Source organism: Paroedura picta, chromosome 6, assembly GCF_049243985.1.
Source record: "Paroedura picta isolate Pp20150507F chromosome 6, Ppicta_v3.0, whole genome shotgun sequence".
In the NCBI taxonomy this organism is placed as follows: Eukaryota; Metazoa; Chordata; class Lepidosauria; order Squamata; family Gekkonidae; genus Paroedura; species Paroedura picta.
The window spans coordinates 111,195,683-111,219,917 of NC_135374.1; the positions used below are offsets into that span (position 1 = coordinate 111,195,683).

The window sequence follows — 24,235 nt, forward strand, 5'->3', positions numbered from 1 at the left end:
ACATATTCCTTTAAGCGAATATAGGACAGTGTATAAAACAGCTGTTGGTTGGTTGGTTTGGTATTAGTGCACATGTTACAAGGCAAATAGAATTAATTTGTTTTAGGTAAGGACAATAATGTATTTAGGTAAACCATAAGAGACTTCTAGTAGAATAGGTAAATTAATGGATATAAAATCCCATAATGTGTAATGATACATACATTAGAATCATAGAAGAATCATAGATTTGTTAGGTGCCATATAGGCCATCTAGTCCAGCCCCCTGCTCAGTGCAGGATTAGCCTAAATGAATCATATAATTCACCATAGAATTATAGAGTTGGAAGGAACCTCCATGGTTACATTCCAGTAAAACTGAGTGTGAAGGGAGCTCCCTACTTTGACTGCCTATCATGCCATGGTGTAACGTAGAGGCTGGATGATCGTAATCCATTCTACGTGGGCCTGCCCTTGAAGTCAACTTAGATGCTCCGGTTAGTACATAATGCTGCAGCACACTTATTATCACGAGTGGTGGGAGGAGTGTGTATCAGCACTCATTCCGCGGACACTTCATTGGCTTCTTATCAGTTACCAGGTTCAGTTCAAGGCTTTTGTATCGAAAGTCCATCATGGCCTTGGATCCTCATATCTTTATGTCCACTGCTCCCTTGCTGTGTCATGACAACTTCATCTGGTCAGGGCCTTTTGCAAATGCTGCTCTTCAAAGGGGCAAAATCAACAGTTAACCACATAGGAATTCTTTGTTGTAGCCACTACTTTTTGGAATGGCCTGTCTAAAGAGGTTAGGAAGGCTCCTGTTTTTCTGTCACTCCTCTGCCTGAGTAAAACAATGTTTCAGGAGGACATTTCTCTAAATGCAGGAAGGCTATACTAATATGCAGTGGTTCAGCAGGTTGCTTTTATGAAGTGAAATGGGACTGATTTGTACCACTGTACATAGCATGTGTCTGTTTGCTTTATTATCTTGCTGTCGCTGCATTGTTTCCTACTGATGCAATGATGTTTTTCTCCATTGTGTCTGCATTCGTGATCACGCCTGATGTTCTTTGCCTGTTTCAGATTTTGTTAATCCTAGTACATTGCTTATTAAATAGGTCATCTTGTTAAGTGCATCAAGCTTCACTGTGTAATCTGCCCTGAGTTTCAGTAAGGAAGGTGGCCTGTAAATGCAATACAGTAATCATTGTTTAGAAAGGGCGGGAGGTACATCTGCTGTTGAAATATTTAAAATTAGAATTTATTGGAAAGGAAGCTGGGAACATCCCTTGTCTTCCTCAAGATCACAGTTTGGTTGGACAATGCAGTAAACTTTAACTCTGTTCAAATGTATCACATTTTGTTTCAGGTAGACAAAATAAATAAATAATAGAATTGGAAGGGGCCATGCAGGACATCCAGTCCAACCCTCTGCTCAATGCACGGTAACCCTAAAGTTCCCCTGATCTGTCCAGCAGCTGTTTGAAGGCTGCCAGTGAGGGGGAGCTCACCACCTCTTTAGGCAGCTGCTTTCACTGCTGAACTATTCTAGGCTGAAAAGTTTTTCCCTGGTATCCAGCTGGTACCGTTCTACATGTAGTTTCAGGACATTACTGCGGGTCCTATTTTCTGCTGCCAACAGGGACCATTCCCTGTCCTCCTCCAAATGGCAACCTTACAAATAAAGAAAGCAGTCTCATCCTCTCTCAACCTCCTCTTCTTCAGGATGAAGATTCCCAAGAAGATTCGCTGGCAGGGGCTCATGGGAATTGTAGTCCATGGACATCTGGAGGGCCGCAGTTTGACTACCCCTGCCTGAGTCTCTCAGCTTTTCCACATAGAGTTTGGTCCTCAAGCCCCGGACCATCCCCTACACTCTGCTCTGCACCCTCTCGGTTTTGTCCACATCCTTTTGGAAGAAAGGCCCCCAGAACTGCATATAGTACTCCCAGTCCAGTTTAACCAATGTGGTATACAGTGGGACTATGACATCTTGCAATTTCAATGTGATGCCTATGTTGATACAGTCTGACACCACATCACAATGTCTGCTCATATTTAGCTTTCAGGCCACAAGTACGCCAAGATCACTTCTGTTACCCAGAAGTGTATTTCTCATCCAGTATTCTTTGCTTCTCATTTTTGTGACCCAGTTGTAGGACTCTGGATACCATCCAGTTATGTATGCAGGTTTTCATCCAGGTTTTATGCAGAAACTGTTTTAAAAATAGCCTAATAATGAAATTGCTGGTTAATATTTATTGGTATATGAAAAACTCTGGATCTCTGAGGGAAAATTGCTATTAAATGATGTTATTTAACACCTCTTTTTCTATCTAAAATTGGGAAATATCAAAGATGAATGCTAGAAGTACAAACAGAAGGAGGAATTTAATTTGTAGTTGATAGACTTGTAGAAGAGCAAGAGGCTTTTAGTTACCGATACAATAGGATTAAGAGCCTCTTGTGGCGCAGAGTGGTAAGGCAGCAGACATGCAGTCTGAAAGCTCTGCCCATGAGGCTAGGAGTTCGATCCCAGCTGCCAGCTCAAGGTTGACTCAGCCTTCCATCCTTCCGAGGCCGGTAAAATGAGTACCCAGCTTGCTAGGGGGTAAACGGTAATGACTGGGGAAGGCACTGGCAAACCACCCCGTATTGAGTCTGTCATGAAAACGCTAGAGGGCATCACCCCAAGGGTCAGACATGACCCGATGCTTGCACAGGGGATACCTTTACCTTTTACAATAGGATCAAGTCTCTCATTAGCTGAATCTTGACTGTAAGTAAGGCTTACATTTAATAAATATATATAAAACTAGTAATCAAGCCCGCTGTAAGTAAAATACAGCGGCTGCTAGGCAAGGGAGCCCCTGGCAGTCGTGTGCGGCTGGCGGGGGCTCCCTTGGCCATCGGGCAGGGAGCAACTGCAAGCCGCGTTCTGCGCGGCTCACAGTTACTCCCTTGTCGGCAGGGCGGGAATCGGCCGGGCCAATGGTCTGTCCGGAGGAAGGGGCCAATCGGCACCCTTCCTCATCCTGGACAGAGCCCTCCCTAACTCCTCCCACTAAGCCCTTACGGCTTTATTTAGTCTGCAGCGCCATGGGCTGTGTTAAGATATTTAGTTTCAAAAGACAATAAATTTTTAATAGTTTTCAGTGATTTGTATTTTTGTAATAGGAATCTCTAAACAGAACAAAAGAGTGTCTGAAGAAGATGAGTTGGTTCTTATATGCTGCTTTTCTCAACTCAAAGGAGTTTCAACGTGGCGTACAATTGCCTTTCCTTTCCTACAAGAGACACCCTGTGAGGTAGAAGAGGCTGAGAGACCCCTGATATTATTGCTCAGTCAGAACAGCGCTATCAGTGCTGTGACTAGCCCAAGGTTACCCAGCTGGCTGCGTGTGAAAGAGGAGCGGGATATCAAACTTGTCTCACAAGATTAGAAGATGGCACTCCTAACCACTACACCAAGCTGGCTCTCAGACTGAAGTGACTTTAAGACTGTCTGCCAATTGTGTGGAGAAAAGTTGAATCATAATGCCTTTGTTGCATTGTGTCCGTGACCCATCCAGTGTCCTAAAAAAACCCAACCTTTATCTCTCAGACTTCTACAAATAAGGTAGCTTTGATCAGCACATGGAATTTATTCTGATGCCCCCTTTTAGTGCAATGTTTCCATTTCAACGTGACCTTTCTGAACTATTTCAGCCTGAGGAATCAGTCCTTTTGGCAAGCTGATCCTTCAAGATCTTAGACATCCCCATTTCTTAGCCCAGTGTTTAGGGGTTTTCCAGGTTGCGGTGAACTGTCATCTTCAAATAGTAGAAAGCTTACAAGGCTGAGAAATCCCCTGCCCTTCAGTTTTAAGCTACTTCATTATGTTAAATATTGCTGAATAGGCTTCCAGGCAGTTATCATTGGTTTCAGTAGCTGTTCAGCAATTAGCACACACATTAGATTTTTTTTTACAGTGCATTCACTTTATTTTTAGTTGAGCTGGTTGTGACTTCGTGACATGGCACTATGAACAATGAACAACATTGAACAATGTTCCACAGTTTGAACAAAGTAAAATTCGAAATTGAAATTTACATTTCTCCTCCATCAAAAAGCATGTCCTGTTTTGTGTTTTCGTTATCATAAATCCTCGACTGCAAGACCAGCCAAAGAACTTAAGCCTAAAATACAAATATCAATTCTCATGTTGCCTTAAGTTTGTATTTACCATAATGACCTTTGCCAGTTATCCCTTCGCACTCAAAACACCTTTTGCCTCTCTTTTCACTTTAGGCTGACTTATCTTTAAGCCAGGCTTTCTCAACCAGGGTTTTGGGAAACCCTGGGTTTATTGATGGCTCTGAAGGGTGGGAGTTAATTTTAATGTATTTTTTTAATGTTAAACATTTATCAGGTAATATGACCATATATAGTGGCCAGTGATGGGCCTGGAGGGGGTGGGAAGGGGAGGGGCCCCAGGTGGGCATGTACACAGCTGTGCTTCCCAATCGTATTCTAGGGTTTCTTGAAGCCTGAAGAGTAGTTCAGGGGTTTCTCAAGTATTAAAAAGTTGAGAAAGGCTGATTTAAGCACAACATATTGTTTATGGTAACAAACAAACAAAAGTACAAACAGCCATAACCGCTATTAGAAAGGGCTCAGCATTAAAAGAAACACAGCAGTGATAAAAACAGAAACCAGAACAAGTAAGACAGCCCTGGGTTTACCTGCCTCAGAGGTTTTCTGTGTGTTGAAGGATTTCGATCTGCAAAACACTTTTGATGGAGCAGAAAAGTTAATTTCAGGTTTTCCCGTCAATGATATTATGAAAAGCCCACACCCATCAATGCCAGAGGTCTTCTGGTCCCCTTTTAAGGTTTCTGTATTATGTCTGTAAGCACACTACAGAGAAGCTCTCATTATTATATGCCTGAGTTAATAATGTGGTTGCAGAAGCTGTGTTCAAAGACAGCATGTTAACAGTAATCAAGTCTGGATGTGGCATGGGTTACTATGGCAAGGTCCGTTTTCATAGAATCATAGAGTTGGAAGGGGCCATACAGGCCATCTAGTCCAACCCCCTGCTCAACGCTGGATCAGCCCAAAGCATCCTAAAATCCAAGAAAAGTGTGTATCCAAACTTTGGTTGAAGACTGCCAGTGAGGGGGAGCTCACCACCTCCTTAGGCAGCCTATTCCACTGCTGAACTACTCTGACTGTGAAAATTTTTTTCCTGATATCTAGCCTATATCGTTGTACTTGTAGTTTAAACCCATTACTGCGTGTCCTTTCCTCTGCAGCCAATGGAAACAGCATCCTGCCTTCCTCCAAGTGACAACTTTTCAAATACTTAAAGAGGGCTATCATGTCCCCTCTCAACCTCTTCCTCTCCAGGCTGAACATTCCCAAGTCCCTCAACCTATCTTCATAGGGCTTGGTCCCTTGGCCCGAGATCATCCTCGTCGCTCTCCTCTATACCCTTTCAATTTTATCTACGTCCTTCTTGGTGAGGCCTCCAGAACTGCACACAGTATTCCAGGTGTGGTCTGACCAGTGCCGTATACAATGGGACTATGACATCTTGTGATTTTGATGTGATGCCCCTGTTGATACAGCCCAAAATGGCTTTGCCTTTTTTACCGCTGCATCACACTGCGTGCTCATGTTTAGCTTACAATCCACAAGTACCCCAAAGTCTCATTCACACACAGTGTTACCTAGAAGCGTATCCCCCATCCAGTAGGCATGCTTTTCAGATGCAGATGCAGAACTTTACACTTATCTTTATTAAATTGCATCTTGTTCTCATTTGCCCATTTTTCCATTGTGTTCAGATCTCGTTGAACTCTGTCTCTATCTTCCGGAGTATTTGCCAGTCCTCCCAATTTGGTGTCATCTGCAAACTTGATGAGTAGTCCCTCCACCCCTTCATCTAGATTAGCGATCCCCAACCTGTGGGCCGCGGACCACATGTGGTCCTTCGACTAATTGGAGGTGGGCCCTGAAGGACGCCTTCTCTCTCCCCCCCCTCCGGCCCTTTACTTCATCCTCCCCAGCCCTTTACAACACACTTCATTGTTGTGGCATGTCTGTATCTTATTTTGAAGGGATGTTTAAACATTACCACAGCGATCAGAGAGCGCTAGGTCAGTGGTTGAAAGTAGAGGAGTAAACTACCCCCCCACACACCGGGCCTCAGTAAAAAGCGTTGAGTGGTCCCCGGTGATAAAAAGGTTGGGGACCACTGATCTAGATCATTAATATGTTAAAAAGAACCGAGCCCCGAGCCCTGAGGTACCCCGCTACTCACCTCCCTCCAATCTGATGAAACACCATTGACAACTCTTTGAGTGCAGTTCTCTAACCAATTCCCTATCCACTTAACTATCTGAAAATCCAGATTGCAGTCCTTCAATTTATCCATCAGAACATCATGGGAATGTTCTTAGAAAAATTACCTTTTTCTAAGAAGGTAAAAGCTTGTGTGCCAACCCAAGTTGGTATCAGGTGTTTTGAGCCACAAATGCTTCCTGTGCATATGTACTGTTCAGTATGTAGGCCTCAAGCTGCAAATGTGATCTTTTAGGGGAAGCATAGTGGATTGAACAGCGCTTCCACTGGTGCAGCCTTGCTTCCTTTTATTAACTTGGTTCATTCTGGCACTGACTCCTTACACAGATTCAGTTCCCACTGTCTTACCTGCACCAGATGAAAGGGAGAAATGGCGTTTGGTGTCGCCTGGTGATGCCTCACCCCAAGTATCCAGATGACCGTATCCTGAGAGTTTAATGTAAATATGAAATGGGTGATATCTTTCAGAGCACCATGGCAGCAATAATAGCTTCACAATACTATCTTCAGTTTTTCAGGTGGAATGAAATCATAACACATCACTCCTTCGTTCCAATTCCGTAGACAAACAGTGGCTGATAGTACAGGTACTTCTAGGTCCCTCAGTAGCTTTCAAGAATACCGTGTTCTCTCCTATTATGGGTAATCCACCAAATTATTAAAACTCTTCCAATATTAAACCTAAACTAGAGTAGCTCCTGATAATCTCTCATCCAAGAATATCTGGGCCTGGAAAGCTACCATGTCACCATGGTAAGTAGATTTCATTTGATGGGCAAGTAGATTTCATTTGATGGGAGAAGGACTAGAAATGAAAACCCATAGCAACTCAAGCTACCCTACTATTTCCTCTATTAAGTACTGTGAATTCCAGGGAGAAAGTGCTGTGTCAGAATAAAGCTTAACATTTTGCAAAATGCAAAACATCTCAACTTAGCTCTCCCTGACTTTGCACCTCTTTTTCTTGCTCTGTTCTCAGTGAAAGGCCTTCTTTGCCCATAAAAACAACAGCAAAGGGCCCTTGAGCCCATGTCAACAAGCCCTAAAATCTCTGGTCCTTTAGTCAACCTCAAAGCTGTGACTACCAAAAGTTCAAGATGGTGCATGTGAACTTTGCCGTAGGAAGGGCTTTTGCATAAGCTCCTTTCAGATAACAGCTTGAACAAGGGTGGGGAGGGGCCGTGTCTGATGATGCGCCCTTGTTGCTTCCCCCATTCTGCATTTTGTGCCGTTCATGAACAGTGCTGGCCCTGTGAGCAGCTTTGAAGACTGTTATGGTAGGAAGAGGAGTGGCAACTGCCCTACCTGCAAGCCATTACTGTAGTGGTTAAGGCTTCAGATCAGTGAAGGCTGATATGAAGGGGGTGTTCAAGGGTGGAAGTGTTAATGCCAGTATATGATTGTCTGCTTATTATAGAGGCCTGTCATTTAAGGGCCTACTCCCATTTCCTTCTGGCATTGGAAATGAGATGAGCACTTCAAGAGAGGCCTTTACAGTTGTGCCACACTGATTACGGAGCAGCCTTTTCCTTGTCTGTCCATTTGGTGTCAAGCGTGTTAAGATTTCAGCACTCCATTTGCTCAGGATTTTTGTTAACTATGTCCTTTCCGATTGTTTTGAAGGCATGACTCATTTTTAATATGTATCATGACTTGCAAGCTGCCTGAGACCTTGTATTGGCTAAGGAGTGTGGGAGATACTTTAAAAACCACTATTGAACAGTGATGCATCTATTCTTTTATCATTCTCTGTGTATTCTCTTGACTTGGATTCTCATGGTGGCTGGGAAATCCTTCTCTGCCTTGTTCTCACTTGTTATTTTTCTGCTGTGATCTTTGTATTGTTCTTCTGCTCACTCTTGTGGTTAGCTGGCTGTTGATAGGGGCCCAAGTTGTGCGTGCTTATTGACCTCATGTGACCATTTTTCTCTCCGTCCTTTTAAAATAGTGCTAGATGTATATGCAAATAGCGCAAGCAAAGTAAGTGCTCCTTAATAGTGACGCTAGTGTGTGTGTGTAAAGATTGATTGCAATCCACCAGGCAGGCAGTGCTATGATCTGGATAAATCTTTCAGCAATACTTGATACCGTTGACTGTTATGTAATCAGAATGTTGCAGATGCTTCGTACTGCAAAGGACATCATAAAAGGGAATAATAGATAAAGATGCAAGGTTTAATTGTTAGATTAACTGCAATTTTGTGAAACAAGGGCATTTTTTTTTGCTGTTTTGCTGTATTATGATAGGAGAAAAGGAGGCTGAAGATTGAGTTTGAACCATATTCCATTTATTATCTCACAAAGGAATTTGTTTAGGTTTTGCTAATGCACATAGTTAAAAGGTAAAAGAATGTTTACATTTATATACTTCTATATACTCTGAAATTATTTCTTATGAGGGCTTCCTATGTGAAGTCCCATGGGAATCAGTGTTGTTCTGCTTGTGACTGTGATCCCTGCTTAGAGCATATATGCGATTTGGAGAAATAAATTCTGTTATATCAGATTTTGCAATTAAATGATTACAAGCAGGGGACCTGTAAGCACATGTGGGTGGCATCTCATTTCCAGAGTCAGTTTGGTGTAGTGGTTAAGAGCGGTGGCTTCTAATCTGGCAAGCTGGGTTTGATTCCCTGCTCCTCCACATGCAGCCAGCTGGGGTAATCTTGGGCTAGTCACAGTGCTGATAGTGCTGTTCTGATTGAGCAATCCTGTCAGATCTCTCTCAGTCTCACCTACCTCACAGGGAGTCTGTTGTGGATAGAGGAAGGGAAGGTGATTGTAAGCTGCATTGAGACTCCTGGTAGTTAAAACTGGGGTATAAAAATGAACTCTTCTTCTTCCCTTTCCCCCACTATTTCTTCCTTCCTTTTCTTAAAGGTTTCCCTTTCCTTCTCTCCTTCCCTTCCTCCCTCCCATCACCCAATCTACCTTTATTTGCCCGTCCCATCTCCAGTTTTCCTTCCCTCTCCCCCCCCCCAGCTTGATACTCTGTTCCTCAGAAAATGCTTTTCTTTTTCCTGTCATCCCCCAGTATTCTCACATTTATTGTCTTCCTTTTCTCCTTCCTACAACCCCATCAACCTTTTATCTCTCCACACCAAGCTATATTTATTACTAATTTAGTTAATTTATGGTCTACTTTTCTCTTTCATAGGGGCTCAAAGGAGCTTACATCTTTCTCCTCCACTTTATTCTGTGTGGTTCATGGGGATGAGTGTGTGTGACTGGCCTAGGGTCACTCAATCAGCTACCATAGGCAGCATGGGGTTACAAACTTGAACCACTACACCACAGTGCCTTTTACTGGGTGGCTGCCATTGGAACTGTAGCAAGCAGACAGGGCTTGGTGAGTCATGGAAGTTGGATAGTGGCCAGTTACCTAATGGTTGCTGCCGGCCTGGAAAGGGCCCTGTCTTCTACTGATAGAAACCAAGGCTTGAAGGTTGGTAATACTGTTATGGTTTCCTAGCAACAAATGTAACAACCACTGACAAGGCATTAATTTTGTAAAGCTATAGGTACTGCTTCTGGTTTGTTTTTGTGGAGGGTTAATCTCCACTGTATTTTATTTTTCATTTTTTTCTGCAAACCTTGAGATTTTTTTCCTGTTTTATAGAAAGTTTTGTTTTGTATGTTCATGACCCAAGATTTAAATATCCACAGATTGCACTATGGTGAGAATTAGATACATTTATAATGCCTTCTCTCTGACTGCACTACAGAAGGCTGTGGAGATTTCAACTATTTGTTTTAAATGTCAGGAGTACACTCTTCAGCTTTCCTAAGTCTCCTCCTCAGATTCTTTTTGTTTGCAGTCTCCAAGGAGAAAATGGGTTTAAAAGTGAGTTTTTTTTAATGATCTATTCATCAAAAATCAGGTCCTTGAAATCTGAAGATCATCAGAATTAATTTCAGGGAGTAAAGACAAAGTTATGGGAACATGATTATTCTTCATTGGCATGAAGAAGATGAAATGTCATCATATCACCAGCAAGCTTGATTTCATCAGATCTTAGAAGCTAAGTAGGGTTGACCCTAGCTAGCATTTTTACCAGAGACCTCCAAGGAAAACTAGGGTCATGATTTCATAGGCAGGCAATGTCAAACCACCTTTGATCATCTCTCGTCTGGCTTGCAGACAATTCTAGGATCTCCTGGCCATACTATACACATGCTATATGATAAACAAACAAATAAATCTGCTTAACTGATTCCAGATTATCGATAGTGAGACTGAGAAATGTGAATATTGAATGCCAGTTTTTCCCATATGGTATAAAATTTACTTTTCCTGTTGTCACAATGTATTGGAGAACTTCCTATTGATTATTGGGGGTAGTAGCAAATATCATGTTTTTAAAGAAATGATGAGGCGTTTGTTGTTGGAATGTGCTAGACAAAACGTTGAAGGTTTACTTAAGGCACTTGTCTAATCTTGTTCAGAGTGTGGTGACAAGAATGATTAGATCCGGAAGCTTATTTTATGTGAAATCTTCAGGTTGGAAACAAACACCGATATTTTGTGTCTATTTTGTGTCTTTGTCTGGGGCTGATTTTAATAACTTTGTGGAGGGCACAGGATAATTTCGTTTCTGCTATGTATGGAGAAATGGCCATGAAGCCTATTGTATGTATTTATGTTGTGAAGTAATGTTTATATTTCTTTTTATATTAGGTGTAAAAAACTGTTAAATAAGAAGAAATTAAAAAGAAAGCAGAAGACTAAATTGAAAATAAAAACAAGAAGCAAGGTAAATCATATTTTATATTACTCTACTTTATACCATATTGGACCATTGCCGCTAGAGTTCAAATGTAGCACATTGAAGCAGAACTTTAATAAAGAGGGGGAAATGCTAGCTGCAGTGACCATCGCTTGGAGAAACAAATGCTTTTTGTGTGTGCATATTTTTAAATCCCTTCCATTCCCCCCTGGAAATCTAGCCCTCAGTTGTATGGCTTACAGTTTCGTTTTGCCACATCAAAAGGCATTATTTTATTTGATATATTTGCTCTATCCCAAAGTCTGTATGCAAACTGCATGACATTTAAACATTATAAAAAAAAATGAATGCATAGAACATCGGTTGACAAAACCCTGCATTATTAACATATCTCAACAGTCTCTCTGTTTTAATTTAGCTACTAAAACCAGCTCAAATAGGAAGTCATTACTGTCTTGTCTAACTATGTTAACTGAAACAAAACTTCATTACATTTTTTACCTTTTGAGTGGGAAATTTGGCCAGTGTTTGAATTTTGAAAATTGGTGGCATCTGGCCGGGTTTGAAGTTTACTGGGTCAATGCAAAATCTAATCTCGGTTGTTAAATACTAAATACCATTGCATGTTAGATACAAAGATGGCAGCTGAATTTATATTTGTTGTGCTGACAGTGCTCATTTTTGTGGGTAGTAATTCTTCAGCGTGACAGTGACCATTATGCCCCATGGCTCAGATACAGAAGCTGAGAAGCAGCTCTTGTCTCCAGGATTGTTTACCTTTACGTTCAAGTCTAGTAGCACCTAAGAGACCAACAGGAATTTCAAAGTAGAACCTTTTGAGAAACTCTTGATGTCCTTGTTGGTTATCCAGATACTCTTTTTGATCTCACAGGTGCTAGTGGACACCAATCTAATTGGTATGCAGCAAACCAATATGGTCAGCTTCTGAACCCATCATTTACCTTGCAGCTGCTTCTGAGTTCACAGAGAGCCTCGGACTTATGAGTCATTTAAGAATTCTTGAAGGGTGGGACTTCTTTCTGATTATTATAATTTTACAGGCTTTCTCCAGTTTGCACCTGGAGGAGTATTTAGATTTATGGTCGAGTATTAAATTGATAAGGTGTAGTTGTTGATTCTTTCAATGTATGGCAGTGAAAGTTGGACCATAAGGAAGGCCCAGCATCAAAGAATTGAGGTTTTTGAATTCTAGTGCTGGAGAAGACTCTTGTGAGTCCCTTGAACTGCAAGGCGAACAAACCAGTCAGTCCTAGAGGAGATCAGCCCTGACTGCTCCTTAGAAGGCCAGATCCTGAAGATGAAGCTCAAATACTTTGTCCACCTCATGAGAAGGAAGGACTCCCTGGAGAAGAGCTTAATGCTGGGAGCGATTGAGGGGACAACAGAGAATGAGTTGGCTGGATGGAGTCACTGAAGCAGTAGGTGCAAACTTAAATGGACTCCGGGGAATGGTAAAAGACAGGAAGGCCTGGAGTATCATTGTCCATGGGGTCGCAATGGGTCAGACTCGACTTTGCACCTAACAACAACAGTTGGTTCATTCACATTGGATCCCGTGTATAAGAACCACAGCCACAATGGGGAGGGATGCGATTTCTGCTGCTTCTCCCTCTGTATCTCTTGCACTCATGCTGATCTTGAGGAGCCTCTTGTCACCCCCAACAGAATTTTAGGGAGAATTTCATGTTGCAGTGAGGTCTGGGAAGGTTGGGAATCAAGCTTCTATACACAGCATTTAGACAAAATTGTTAGGGGGAAGATTCCGTTCCCTCTTCTCACTGTTGACCTTTGACTTGCCCTTCCTTGCTGTACCTGAGGTCTCCTATTCCCTAGAAGCAACATTTCAAGAAGATCAGTGAACTTCTGTTTGAGAGGGGAGTCTGGAAGGCTCCATTCTATTGAGAGAAGCACCTTCTGTTAACAAAAGATTTTGCTTGGCTCCATCCTATGAGATTAAAAGTTGTATGCTGCAGAAATGATAAAAAATATAATAATTCAAGCTACAGTTCTGTGCGGAATCAGTTGTTGAAGGATGGGGAAGAAATAGCTCGGAAATCCCATCCCATTGATGAAAATCTTCCCCTCCTGTATTCTGTAAATTCTCAGGGCAGTGACCAGGCTGGTTTTTCTTTGCTGCTCATGCCTCTCACTTTAACCTCTGCACTTCTGGACTACATTCCATCCTCATCAGACTGTTTTCTCATCTAATTTACCAAGTCATATTTCACTGCATACTGGGAAATCTTTCACATTCTCTGTGGATGGCCTTAGAGTTTGCATGTTTTGGGATAGTCACGATGAATCTTGTTAGCTGTAGGGACTAGTGCGTTTTTGAAGGTCTCTTAACATCTTGAGTGTCTTCAGCGCAAAGTGATTAAAAAGGACATCTTTTTCTCCTCAAGGTGTTGTGGTAGTTCTTAAATTTAATTGATAACTTTCATAGATATTGAATGAAGGGAAGGAGTGTCTTAAGTGATATTACAAGTGCTGTCTGTGAAGGCACTTTATTGCTTGCTGCTTGTTCAGCAGTAGAATCTTCAGACCAAGTCCAAATGTAGGAAGTCACAGATGTGATAGAGGCAGCCACTCACTGGGTCATTGAAACAAGGGGGTTCTCTCTGTTTGCTTTGCATAAGTGAGCAGCCAGAAACAGGCATATATATAATTGCAGTATGGAAAGGATCAAACCAACATGTTGAAGCCTGTCTGTCTTTTCTGTTTTTGCATCTCTGTGTTCCTCATAGGTACATGGAAAATGTACCTGTGTTCACATGGTATTTGCACTCTTATATATGGAATAAGTCTGCCTTTTAAAGAATTAGCATATTGATCTAGGCCACTTATGTATCATAAGTCTTGGTTTGCCTAAGCATTTCTGCCTTTGATATGTCAGGTGCGGTAAACGGAGAAAGTTTGATCTTTTGGAGGGGATGGGCAGTAGGAGAGATTCATAAATGGTTTTGCTGGCAGATTTAGGACTCAATTGATCACTGTATTTGCTGGCTTACAGTGCTTTTGGGAAGTGCTCAGACCCAGGCTTTAAAGATTTTCCTTAAAAAAAAAAACAAGTTCATAATTGTGAAGCAGCAAGTGATAACTTTTCATACCCTCGTAGAGAGGGTGGTGGGACATGAGATAATATGGTCCTGAAGACCCAAGCTGTTTAGATTGAAATTGGAACTTTTAATTGTTCCAAGGAGACAAGGAATAATTCAGTACTGGTACATCTTTTGGTTTGTGACAGAAAGCATTTTTTTTTAAGCTGAACTTTCCGATATTGACAAGTCTACAGTTAGAATATGTTTGACTAAAGGTTACAGTGCCATGATGGTGGTCATTGTGTCCACATTGGAATGTGTGTGTGTTGGTTGATTAGGTATATTTGATAGAAAACCTTCTTGTCATTATGGCAGTCTATGTTGCCAGATTCAGTGCCTAGGCTAAAAGTACTTCCGAGTCACAAACAAATGGTTCTATAATGGGGTAAAAGGGAGATCTGAATTCCATACCCCTGTAAATCTTTTCCCAGTTTCAATTTATTTTAATCATGACAGTTAAAAAAAAATTGAGAAATGTCTGAAAGGTCCTGGATATTATAAACCTGTTCATTGTATAGCATCATTAACAAACCCTACATGTTGATTCTGAGAGACTTTCCCCCCTATTTGCCATAGACTAATCAGCAGAATCTGAACTTCTTGCAGCACTATACATGTTTGTTCTTTTCCAGATGGCTCCTACCCCCACACACCTGAACTTGTGGGAAGTTGGAATACGAAGTTTCTAAACATAATTTTTCAGGTCCTGGCACAAATTCAATATTGCTTTCTTGTACCAGGGAAGGAAAGTACATAAGAAGAATGTATCATTTCTTCCTCTTGATTCTGACTCCTACGGCAAGTCAGAAAGAAAGCTATCAGATTCATTTTATGCCTTAATTATCGTTGCCATGGCTGTTCAGGTGTTACATCATAATAGCATTTATACAGCACTTTAGAAAGTTCAGTGTGCTTCATATGCACTACCTTGTATTCCTTACTAATTGCCCTACATTGGTAATAATGATGTCTACATTACAGAAAAGGTGGGGACGCTGAGGAAATGGTTTTCCTGATGCTACAAGCTTGTGGAAGAAATCTTACCAGGGGGTTTTCCCGATTGGTAGTTCACTCCCATAGCCACTGCCTAGCACCACCTCAGTATACAAGTAGTATATGCATAAACTCAATACATAATGCTAAGCACTCATCCCTAGACACAGCCAGGGAACTGCAGCTGGACACTGCCAGAGAGCATTTAGAATGCACATCTGTCCTTTATAGTTTACATACTTATTGTAGCCTTTGCAAGTATACTTAAAGCATGGTTTCTATAAAAATGCTCCTTTACACCTACACATCCTGTAGTGCAGGGGTAGTCAACCTGTGATCCTCCAGATGTCCATGGACTACAATTCCCATGAGCAAACGCTGGCAGGGGCTCATGGGGATTGTAGTCCATGAACATCTGGAGGACCACAGGTTGACTACCCCTGCTGTAGAGTAAGGGCTCATAGGTGGACTGCAGTAGTAGGTAGGCATCGATGTTGCCCTTAATTAAAAACCACTGCTGCTGTTTGACACATATGTCTTTTTGGTGCCATGGCCCTGGAGAAATTGGCTGTGAATTCTGCTTAATGAGCAAGCTCATGCTGTGTTATGGCTTGGCATACTTGCATCTGTTAATTCATAAGTGGTTCCTGCAGGGAAGCTAACTAGAAAAGTTTTCTCTGCTGTGGATTGTGTCAGGCTCCCACCAATACTAGACATATTACAGAGGGATTAGATAAATCTCCACTTTTATATTCTCTGTGCACACTGAAGCTTGTGCTTGTGTTTAGTTTTAAACAGGAGTTCAATGTGAGTTGGGTCAGATTACTTGCTATTTCTTTTTAGGTAAAAGGGAAAGTGTGTATTCCTTAAGCTGGGCGTGTCTGTGTCTCCCTAAAATTAAAGTAGAACAGGAGCATTTTGCTGAACTGTGGACTGAAACAGAATCTCTTATTTTATTGTTAGAGCGACAACCTGGATAGCCTGGTAACCATCCCTGATATCAAACTACACAGTAACCCTTCAGCATTCAATGTGTACTGCAATGTACGGCATTGTGTTCTAGAGTGGCAAAAAAGGGAAACCTCTTTAGCATTGGCTTCCAAAAATACTGTGCAGAGCGGCGATTCAGATAGCGATGAAGAAGAGGAGGCGAAAGAGCCCCCTATCAAGCTTCCAAAGGTAAGCCTACCACGGCAGTCTTTCAAGCTGCCCTGGTTGCTGGAATGACTAAATGTTCTGCAGTACAGAAGTCAAAGCATCCTTGTATAATAGTACATCTTTCTTTAGATCATTGAAGTCGGACTGTGTGAAGTCTTTGAACTTATCAAGGAGACAAGATTTTCTCATCCTTCTCTCTGTCTAAGAAGCCTGCAAGCTCTTCTTAATGTGCTTCAGGGCCAGCAACCAGAAGGTCTCCAGTCAGAACCGCCTGAAGTTCTTGGTAATGCTTTTCTGGGATTCTTTTTCACCTCTCACCCCCCCCCCCCGTGTTTCAAATATCGGCATGGATCTCAGCTAACTTTTCTGCTGATTAAAAAAGGGACGATGGGTCTTCCTTTGACTATACAAGAGGGTTATGCTGGGGATCCTGGGACCTGCAGGGGCAAAAGCCCACGGAGCTGTAGTAGGGGCAGAAATTGGTTGAGATAGAGTGGAAAGCTGGTTATGGGATGTGTACACATTGCATTTGTCAGAGAACATAGTCTTCTGACTAAAGGGTCTTAAGTACCTTTAACAATAGTATTCCATTTAATGTGTTTCAAAGTTCTTGGCACATGTAAGGGTATATGAGGTACTGTTTTTTGTAAGAATACCAAAGGTAAAGAAAAAAGTGGTTTTCAGTTGCTGGGTGCGCTGCCCTGCCAGGCTGCACCTGCACAGCCAGGTGGTTGTGCTGTAGCAGAAAGCTTGCCCCATAGTCTAGAGTCTGGTCCAGGAGATTGGGAGCCCGGAGAGACAGAGTTTACAGGAATGCAGGATGGGAAGCAAAGTCAAGCCAAGCCATAATCAAAAGCAGAGAGAGCAGGACAAAGGCAAAACACGAACTGAAATCAGGAACAGAGCTGAAGCCAAGTCGAAGAGCCAGAGCAGGAACATCAGACAAATCAGAGGTCGAAGAGCCGGGAGTCCCAGGAGAAGAGCTTCACCATGGTGAACCAGAGTCTCAGGAGACTGACAGAGTAATGCACACATTGACCCTATGAAGGGCCTTGTCTCAAAGCCCTTCTGATTTAGGCAGAAGCTGTGTGGGACAGCCCACAGCCAGAGAGCCTGCAGCTGGAACTAAAACTTGTCAGAGGAAGGAGCTGCAGCTGGACCCCATCTACCCTGACAGCGAGCTACTAAGCATGCTGATCTTTTGACAGCTGTCAGGGTAGATCGCCTCCTCCAATCCTGCTGTTCCGGGTTTGCTGGGGCCTTTACCAATGGTCTCTGATGCTATTCCTCCAGTGAGTCCTTCAGGCTGGTAGTTGCCTTGTCTAATAGCTTAACATAATAAGTCTGGTCTCAGCCTGGCTGGGCCCAGGCTACTTGTCCTTGGCAGGTCCAGTTCTGTGACTGACAGGTCTCCCGGTGGCTCCAGGAGATCTGCGGCTTCCATAGTGTCCCCTGGCCCCAGATTGATGGGCATAACGCTGGGTTTTAAAGCACTGCAGCCGCTATATTGAGGAATCAGTTCACCCAGCTGTGCAAAACTATGTATGTATCTTTAAGAAATAGCTCCCACTCACACAAATTGTGGAGGTGGGCAGAGAGGAACAAAATGGAAATGACCTGACAAGCATGGGGATAGCTTACTGCCTTGATGTTCCGAGAGGAAGACATTTAAGTCAATTGAAATGCTCTGCTGCATCCTTCTTATGGAGGTCGCCCCAAAGTGCTCCTGGGTTATAATCCGAATGTAACACTCAGTCTGCCTCATGGAGAAGCATGAGAGGTTTCCTGTCAGTAGGTTTATATATAACAAGATTAAAGACGTGGCCTCCTGACATAACAAGTCTAGAATTGCATCTCTTACAACTGCTGTTATATGTTATGTTGCAACGGCTTCCCACAATCTAAACATTAAGGCATATAACCTGTGTTTCTTAATTCATTGCTGTGACTCATATTCTACTCAGAAGGCAGGACTCCTCTGTGTGACCATTTACGCATTGGAGGTTTCATGCTGGGTTGCAGGCTGGAGTTTTAGTCGTGTCAGGTTGCCCCACTTCTTTCTGCACCCACACGGGGGAGCATTTGGCCCAGTGCACCTCATCTGCCTCGATTTGTGTTCCTGTATGGGAGCTGGGGCAGTGAAGTTCCCAGTGCATAAATGGTCTATGAGACACACCACTGCTCTTGTATGTCTTTTTCTCATTGAATACTCCTTTGATTTGGAGTTGTACACTTTCTGTTGGAGCATAGGATATTTTGACATTGTCATTGGGATGGCTGTTTATTTCTTTGAGATTTCAGTCAGTAGTTGAGATGTGCTAATCTGGTGAAAAACTCTTGGTCATTCCTTCAGGGCAACATCTGTATTGTTGTGCCCCATCGATGCTCTCATGTCTCTTACAAAGCTCCGGTCTTGAAATATATCAGCAAGCGTTTCTTAGTGCTAATCGGCTTTTGTTACTCTTCAGCAATCCCTGCTTTGCACAAGTAACTTTTTGTTTTATCTTCAGAGTCTCTGTTCCAGCTTCTTCTAGAAATAACTGTTCGAAGTACTGGAATGAATGACAGCACGGGTCAGTCTTTGACAGCACTTTCGTGCGCTTGCCTCTTCAGTCTGGTGGCCGCATGGGGAGAAACAGGAAGAACGCTCCAAGCAATCTCCGCTATTCTCACCAACAATGGAAGCCACGCCTGTCAAACCATCCAGGTGTTTTGATAAGCCAACTCCTTGGTTGCCATATTGTTTTTGGCTGGGTGTTTTTATCCCCAGCTGTCACAATTTCACGTTCATTTGTTGCTTGCTGTTTTTCAAATCTGAGATGGACAATTTTAGAGGTTAAGAGTTGATTTGGTAGTATCATGAGACAGGAGTCCTCATATGGTATATTTGAGTTCAGAGTAATAGGCTTATACATATAGGTTTGTGATTTTCATGAACTTGACAGATGCCTTAAAAAATTGACAGGTCACGTGTCATGCTATTCTGAGACTTTTCCAAGTGGAATATCTGAGCACTTGAGAAATGTTGCAAAATCTGGTTTGAAATCCTGAGCCGCAATGCTCTGGCCTTGATCCAAAGAACTGCACAACTAGTTCTGTGGCCCAGGGGAGCCACAGGAGAAACACATGTTCTTCATGCAACCATCTCCTTGGCAGCATGAAAAACTATTTTTGAAACTAAGGAAAGTTTTGATAACCAGTTTATGACAACAGGGTGTGCTGATCAGAGAGAAAAACTGGTAATAAATTCTTACGCTTTGGCCACTCCTAAAGAAGCGCTTTGAAAGCTATAATAGATCTGTACATTGCTTTTATTCTTCCTTGTTTGGTGGCACTGTGTTCGGTTTCTGTCTGAAAGCAGTGGGTTCTTCAGATCCCAAGAGCTGCTTCATATGGCATGGAAAGAACTCATGGATGTGTGGGTGCTTTTTGTGCCTGCTTTTTGTCCTTATTGCAATGAAGAAATCATACGAGGGAAATGTGTAAAGCTGTAGGCATATCTGGAACTTGCACCTCCTCCCACCCAAAGGTTCTCTTCAGGTAATGCCAAAGTGAGAGCACTCTGGCACCTGCTTGTCAGTAGTGTTACAACATAGGATTTTTGTAGAAAAGTTTGGGGCTGTAACGAAATCTTACTATTGTCTCATGCCTTTACTTATATAACAGAGTATATGAATGCATGGACACATGGAAGCTGCCATTTACTGAACTGGACCATTCGTCCATCAAAATCAGTATTGTCTACTCAGACTGGCAGAGGCTTTACAAGGTCTCTGGTGTGGTCTTTTACTGAGAGCCAGTTTGGTGTAGTGGTTAGGAGTGCGGACTTCTAATCTGGCATGCTGGGTTCGATTCTATGCTCCCCCGCATGCAGCCAGCTGGGTGACCTTGGGCTCCCCACGGCACTGATAAAACTGTTCTGACCAAGCAATAATATCATAGCTCAGCCTCACCCACCTCACAGGGTGTCTGTTGTGGGGAGAGGAAAGGGAAGGCGAATGTAAGCCACTTTGAGACTCCTTCGGGTAGAAAAAAGTGGTGTATAAGAACCAACTCTTCTTCTTCATCTACTGCCTGATCCTTTTAACTGAAGAGGCAAGTGACCGAACATGGGATTTTTTGCACGCCAAGCAAAAGCTCAATCCACTTCCCCACAAGCTCTGTGCTTGTGGGAACTAAGTTAAATCTGTTTAGGATTTGAATGTAAATAGTTTTGCGAAAGGGGAAAAGAAATAATGTTAGTACATTCCGCTGTGCTTTTAGCCTTAATTCTTGGTGAGGCTAGCTAGAGGCATGTAGTGCACAAATGCAGCACACAGCATTAAGCAAGCTGTTGCTTGTAACATCCCTTTATTGTTGTTGCTGTTGTTGTTGTTATTATTATTTGGATTTATACCCGCCACTCTCCTAAGGCTCGTGACGGGTAACAGCATATAACCCCCCCCCCGATAAAAACCCCTAATACATAAAAGCCATCCTAATACATAACACATCAACCAACTCAACACGGTGACAATACTCAAGGAGGAGACCAGGGATAACCTGAAGGACTGCAGAAGAAGGGGACCTGACCTCACCAGGTGGCGCCGGCCTCAGCCATAATCCTGGTGGAAGAGCTCCGTTTTGCAGGCCCTGCGGAAAGCTGGTAAATCCCGCAGAGTCCGCAGCTCTTCCAGAAGCTCATTCCACTAGGTAGGGGCCAGGGCCAAAAAGGTCCTGGCCCTGGTTGAGGCCAAACACGCCTCCCAGGAGCCGGGAACCAACAACAAATTAGTCCCCGCAGAGCTTAATGCCCTGCGGGGGGCATAGGGCATCAGGCGGTCCCTCAAGTATGTGGGTCCCAGACCGTGAAGGGCCTTAAAGGTTAAAACCAAAACCTTGAACCTGATCCAGCTAGCAACTGGCAACCTTTCTTACACTAAGCAAAATAAATTTACATCAATGTATGTATGATGTTAATGTGACTACAGTTCTCACTCAATTTGTGGGCTGCTACAGATTTTGTGGAAATTGTTCTAGTTTTTGTTGCTGTTGTTTCTTAGTACTGGTAGTTGAAAATTTCCAGTAAATGACAGTTGCATATTATGTTTTCTTCCTGTAGGTGCCGACTATCTTAAATTCCCTCCAGAGGAGCGTGCAGGCAGTTTTAGTGGGCAAAATACAGATTCAGGATTGGTTTAGCAATGGAATTAAGAAAGCAGCCCTGATGCACAAGTGGTCATTTAAAGACATTTCTGTGGATGAAGATGACCAGTGTCTCCTTCAGAGTGATGGTTACTTCCTGTATTTATTATGCAAAGATGGTCTTTACAAAATCGGTTCTGGATACAGTGGAACAGTCAGGGTAATGTAGAATTTGTTCTTGGGCTGAAGTTAATATAAAACTGTTTTGAAATAAGTAACACTTTAATAATAAAACCCATATTGTGCATTTCCCCCCATTTTGTCCCACCAGTTGTCAGACTAACTGTCCTGTTGCATTGCAGGGTCATATATACAACTCTACATCTCGCATCAAAAACAGAAAAGAGAAAAAGTCTTGGTTGGGTTATGCTCAGGTAGGAGAAACTTTTGAAGCAATTCCAAGGAATTAATTTCACATTGAACCAACCTGTAGTACAACATAGAATAACTTGTTCATTATTTTAAGCATGGTTTAAATTGCACTTCAGGGGAAGCCCTCCTAGCTAGGTCTGCATGCAGCAGGGAGAGACTACCCCCCAGCACGTAGATCCTGGGGCCAGCTTCTTCAATGACACAGTATAAGCAGCACTGCCAGAGGAGCCAAGTCAGCCCCAGGATCAAGCTGGTTTTGTTTTTGTTTTTTTAACCAGTATTTTTCTGCTCGTGTCTATTGGACACCCCCCCCCCCCCAGAAATCCTGGATCTGAATACCATACCAGTTAGGATCTGGGATTTTTCAGAAATCCCTCTGCATTTGGAATTCTTCTTCATTTGGAAATACTGAGATTTTTTCAGGTCCCAATAGACTCAAAGCAAACACTCTAGATCAGTGGTCCCCAACCTTTTTTAGGCTGGGGACCGGCAGGGCATCGGGCCGCGCCCGCAGGGACCGCGCCCGCGCGGGCCACGCCCACGCTTCGGGCCGCGCCCGCCGGCCGCGCCCGCGGATCGGGCCGCGCCCGGCCGCGCCCGCCGGCCGCACCCGCGAGCCGCGCCCGGCCGCGCCCGCCAGCCGCGCCCGCGAGCCGCGCCCAGCCGCGCCCGCCGACCGCACCCGCGAGCCGCGCCCGGCCGCGCCCGCAGATCGGGCCGCACCCGCGGGCCGCGCCCGCGGATCGGGCCGCGCCGGCGCGGCCTGCACGGGCGCAGCCCGGCCCTCATTCCTTCTCCCCGCCCTCCCGCAGTAAGTAGCTTCCCGGGCCGCAACCTTGCGGCCGGGGAAGTTTTTTACTGCGGGGGGGGGGCGGGGAGAGGGAGCCGCGGCCCGGCGCCATGGCCTTTGCGGCCCGGCGCCGGGCCGCGGCCCGCAGGTTGGGGACCACTGCTCTAGATTAAAGAAATAACACACATCCCTTACAAGCAGCCATTAATCTTGGAAAAACAGAGCAAGATTCAATTTGTAGGTCAAGCACTTCACTCACAATGCTTAGTATTACTCCTGGCTGTTCATCTGTATGTTCAGCATCAGAGTTCTGGTAGCTATTATATGCGGGTTGTGTGGGCGGGGAGGTGGGGAATAGCATGCTATAGAAGGTCACAGAGTGGGACTATTGTGCCTTTGGGGAATAAGTCCTTTCAAAGGCAGGTGACATTGATCTATTATAGTTGTATTTAAATGTTCTTACTATCCTAGAATACATATTTGCCCTTCCTTATAGCACTGCACATAGGATTGTATCCCACCGAGAACTTGCATGGACAGAAGAGGAATTATTTTCACCAGTTCCCCCTTCCCATGTCAGGTCTCCAATTTCCTTTCATTCCTTGGAGGTCCTGTGCCTTCAAGGAGCAGAATTTCAGGGGGCATCTTTGGACTGCAGGGGGAGGGGGAGTGGGGAAAGTTCCCCAGGGATGATAAAAACCCTGCAGCTTATCAAAGTGAGCAGCTTGGGCAGGTATGAGCCATAGCCTGAAGTGGTTGTTGTAACATGTATCATAAATACGGGGTTGCCATAATCCAACTGTAACTTCATGGCATTTTATGCCTATATACACACACACTGCAAATACACAGAAATGTATGAGGATGTTATCGTACCATGTGTGGATATATTAAGCTATCAGAGTTGCCTTGGCTGCTAGTTCAAATGCTGAAGTAATCAGTTGGTTAAAAAGAGGAATAGGGTGTAAAAACATGTGGTCTCTGAGATTGCTTAAAGATTTTAAGACTGTTTGATAATAGGCACAGCAGAAAAGGCTGAATAAAACATTAAGCTATTCTGTTACTGTGAGGCACAGTTCTGAAACTGGTGTGGTTATATTTGGTCTGATGTATTTTTGCAGGGTTACTTGTTATATAGAGATGTGAACAATCACAGCATGACGGCCATAAGAATAAATCCTGAATCCTTGGAGCAAGATGGCACAGTAACTTTGCCAGGTAACGGAAAGCCGACTCCTTTCAGGGGGGTTCCTTAATATGAAGAAAGGCAAAGGACCTGATCAATGTAATTCTCACTGGCCTTTTTGAACTTACTGAACCGCAGAACACTTCTGATTCCTAGGTGACTTATCAGAACCGGAGTCCCTGACCTTTGAAAATTTGACACAGCGTGGTGGGTGTGACCACAGAATGGCTGCCACAGCTTACCTTCAGTCCACACAGTAAAGATAATTTGTGCTGTGGTGACCGCTGCTGCCAAAGCAATCTTTTTAATGATCGGCGTAGCCAATCAAATTCCGGTGGCCAACCACAAGCCTTGCTGGTCAAAAGCCCCACCTGGC

At 43.5% G+C, this 24,235-nt stretch overlaps 1 protein-coding gene across 19 annotated transcripts in view; it reads left to right on the forward strand.

Annotated features, from left to right (window-relative positions):
* MYCBP2 (MYC binding protein 2) overlaps positions 1-24,235 on the forward strand; it is a 184,351-nt gene that overhangs the window by 12,253 nt on the left and 147,863 nt on the right. For all 19 annotated transcript variants that reach the window (XM_077343930.1, XM_077343933.1, XM_077343931.1 and 16 more), the window contains exons 2-8: positions 11,009-11,084; positions 16,133-16,348; positions 16,457-16,610; positions 18,838-19,034; positions 21,429-21,671; positions 21,814-21,885; positions 23,795-23,891. In XM_077343930.1, coding sequence (XP_077200045.1) covers positions 11,009-11,084; positions 16,133-16,348; positions 16,457-16,610; positions 18,838-19,034; positions 21,429-21,671; positions 21,814-21,885; positions 23,795-23,891 — 1,055 coding nt within the window. The remainder of the gene's footprint in view (positions 1-11,008; positions 11,085-16,132; positions 16,349-16,456; positions 16,611-18,837; positions 19,035-21,428; positions 21,672-21,813; positions 21,886-23,794; positions 23,892-24,235) is intronic.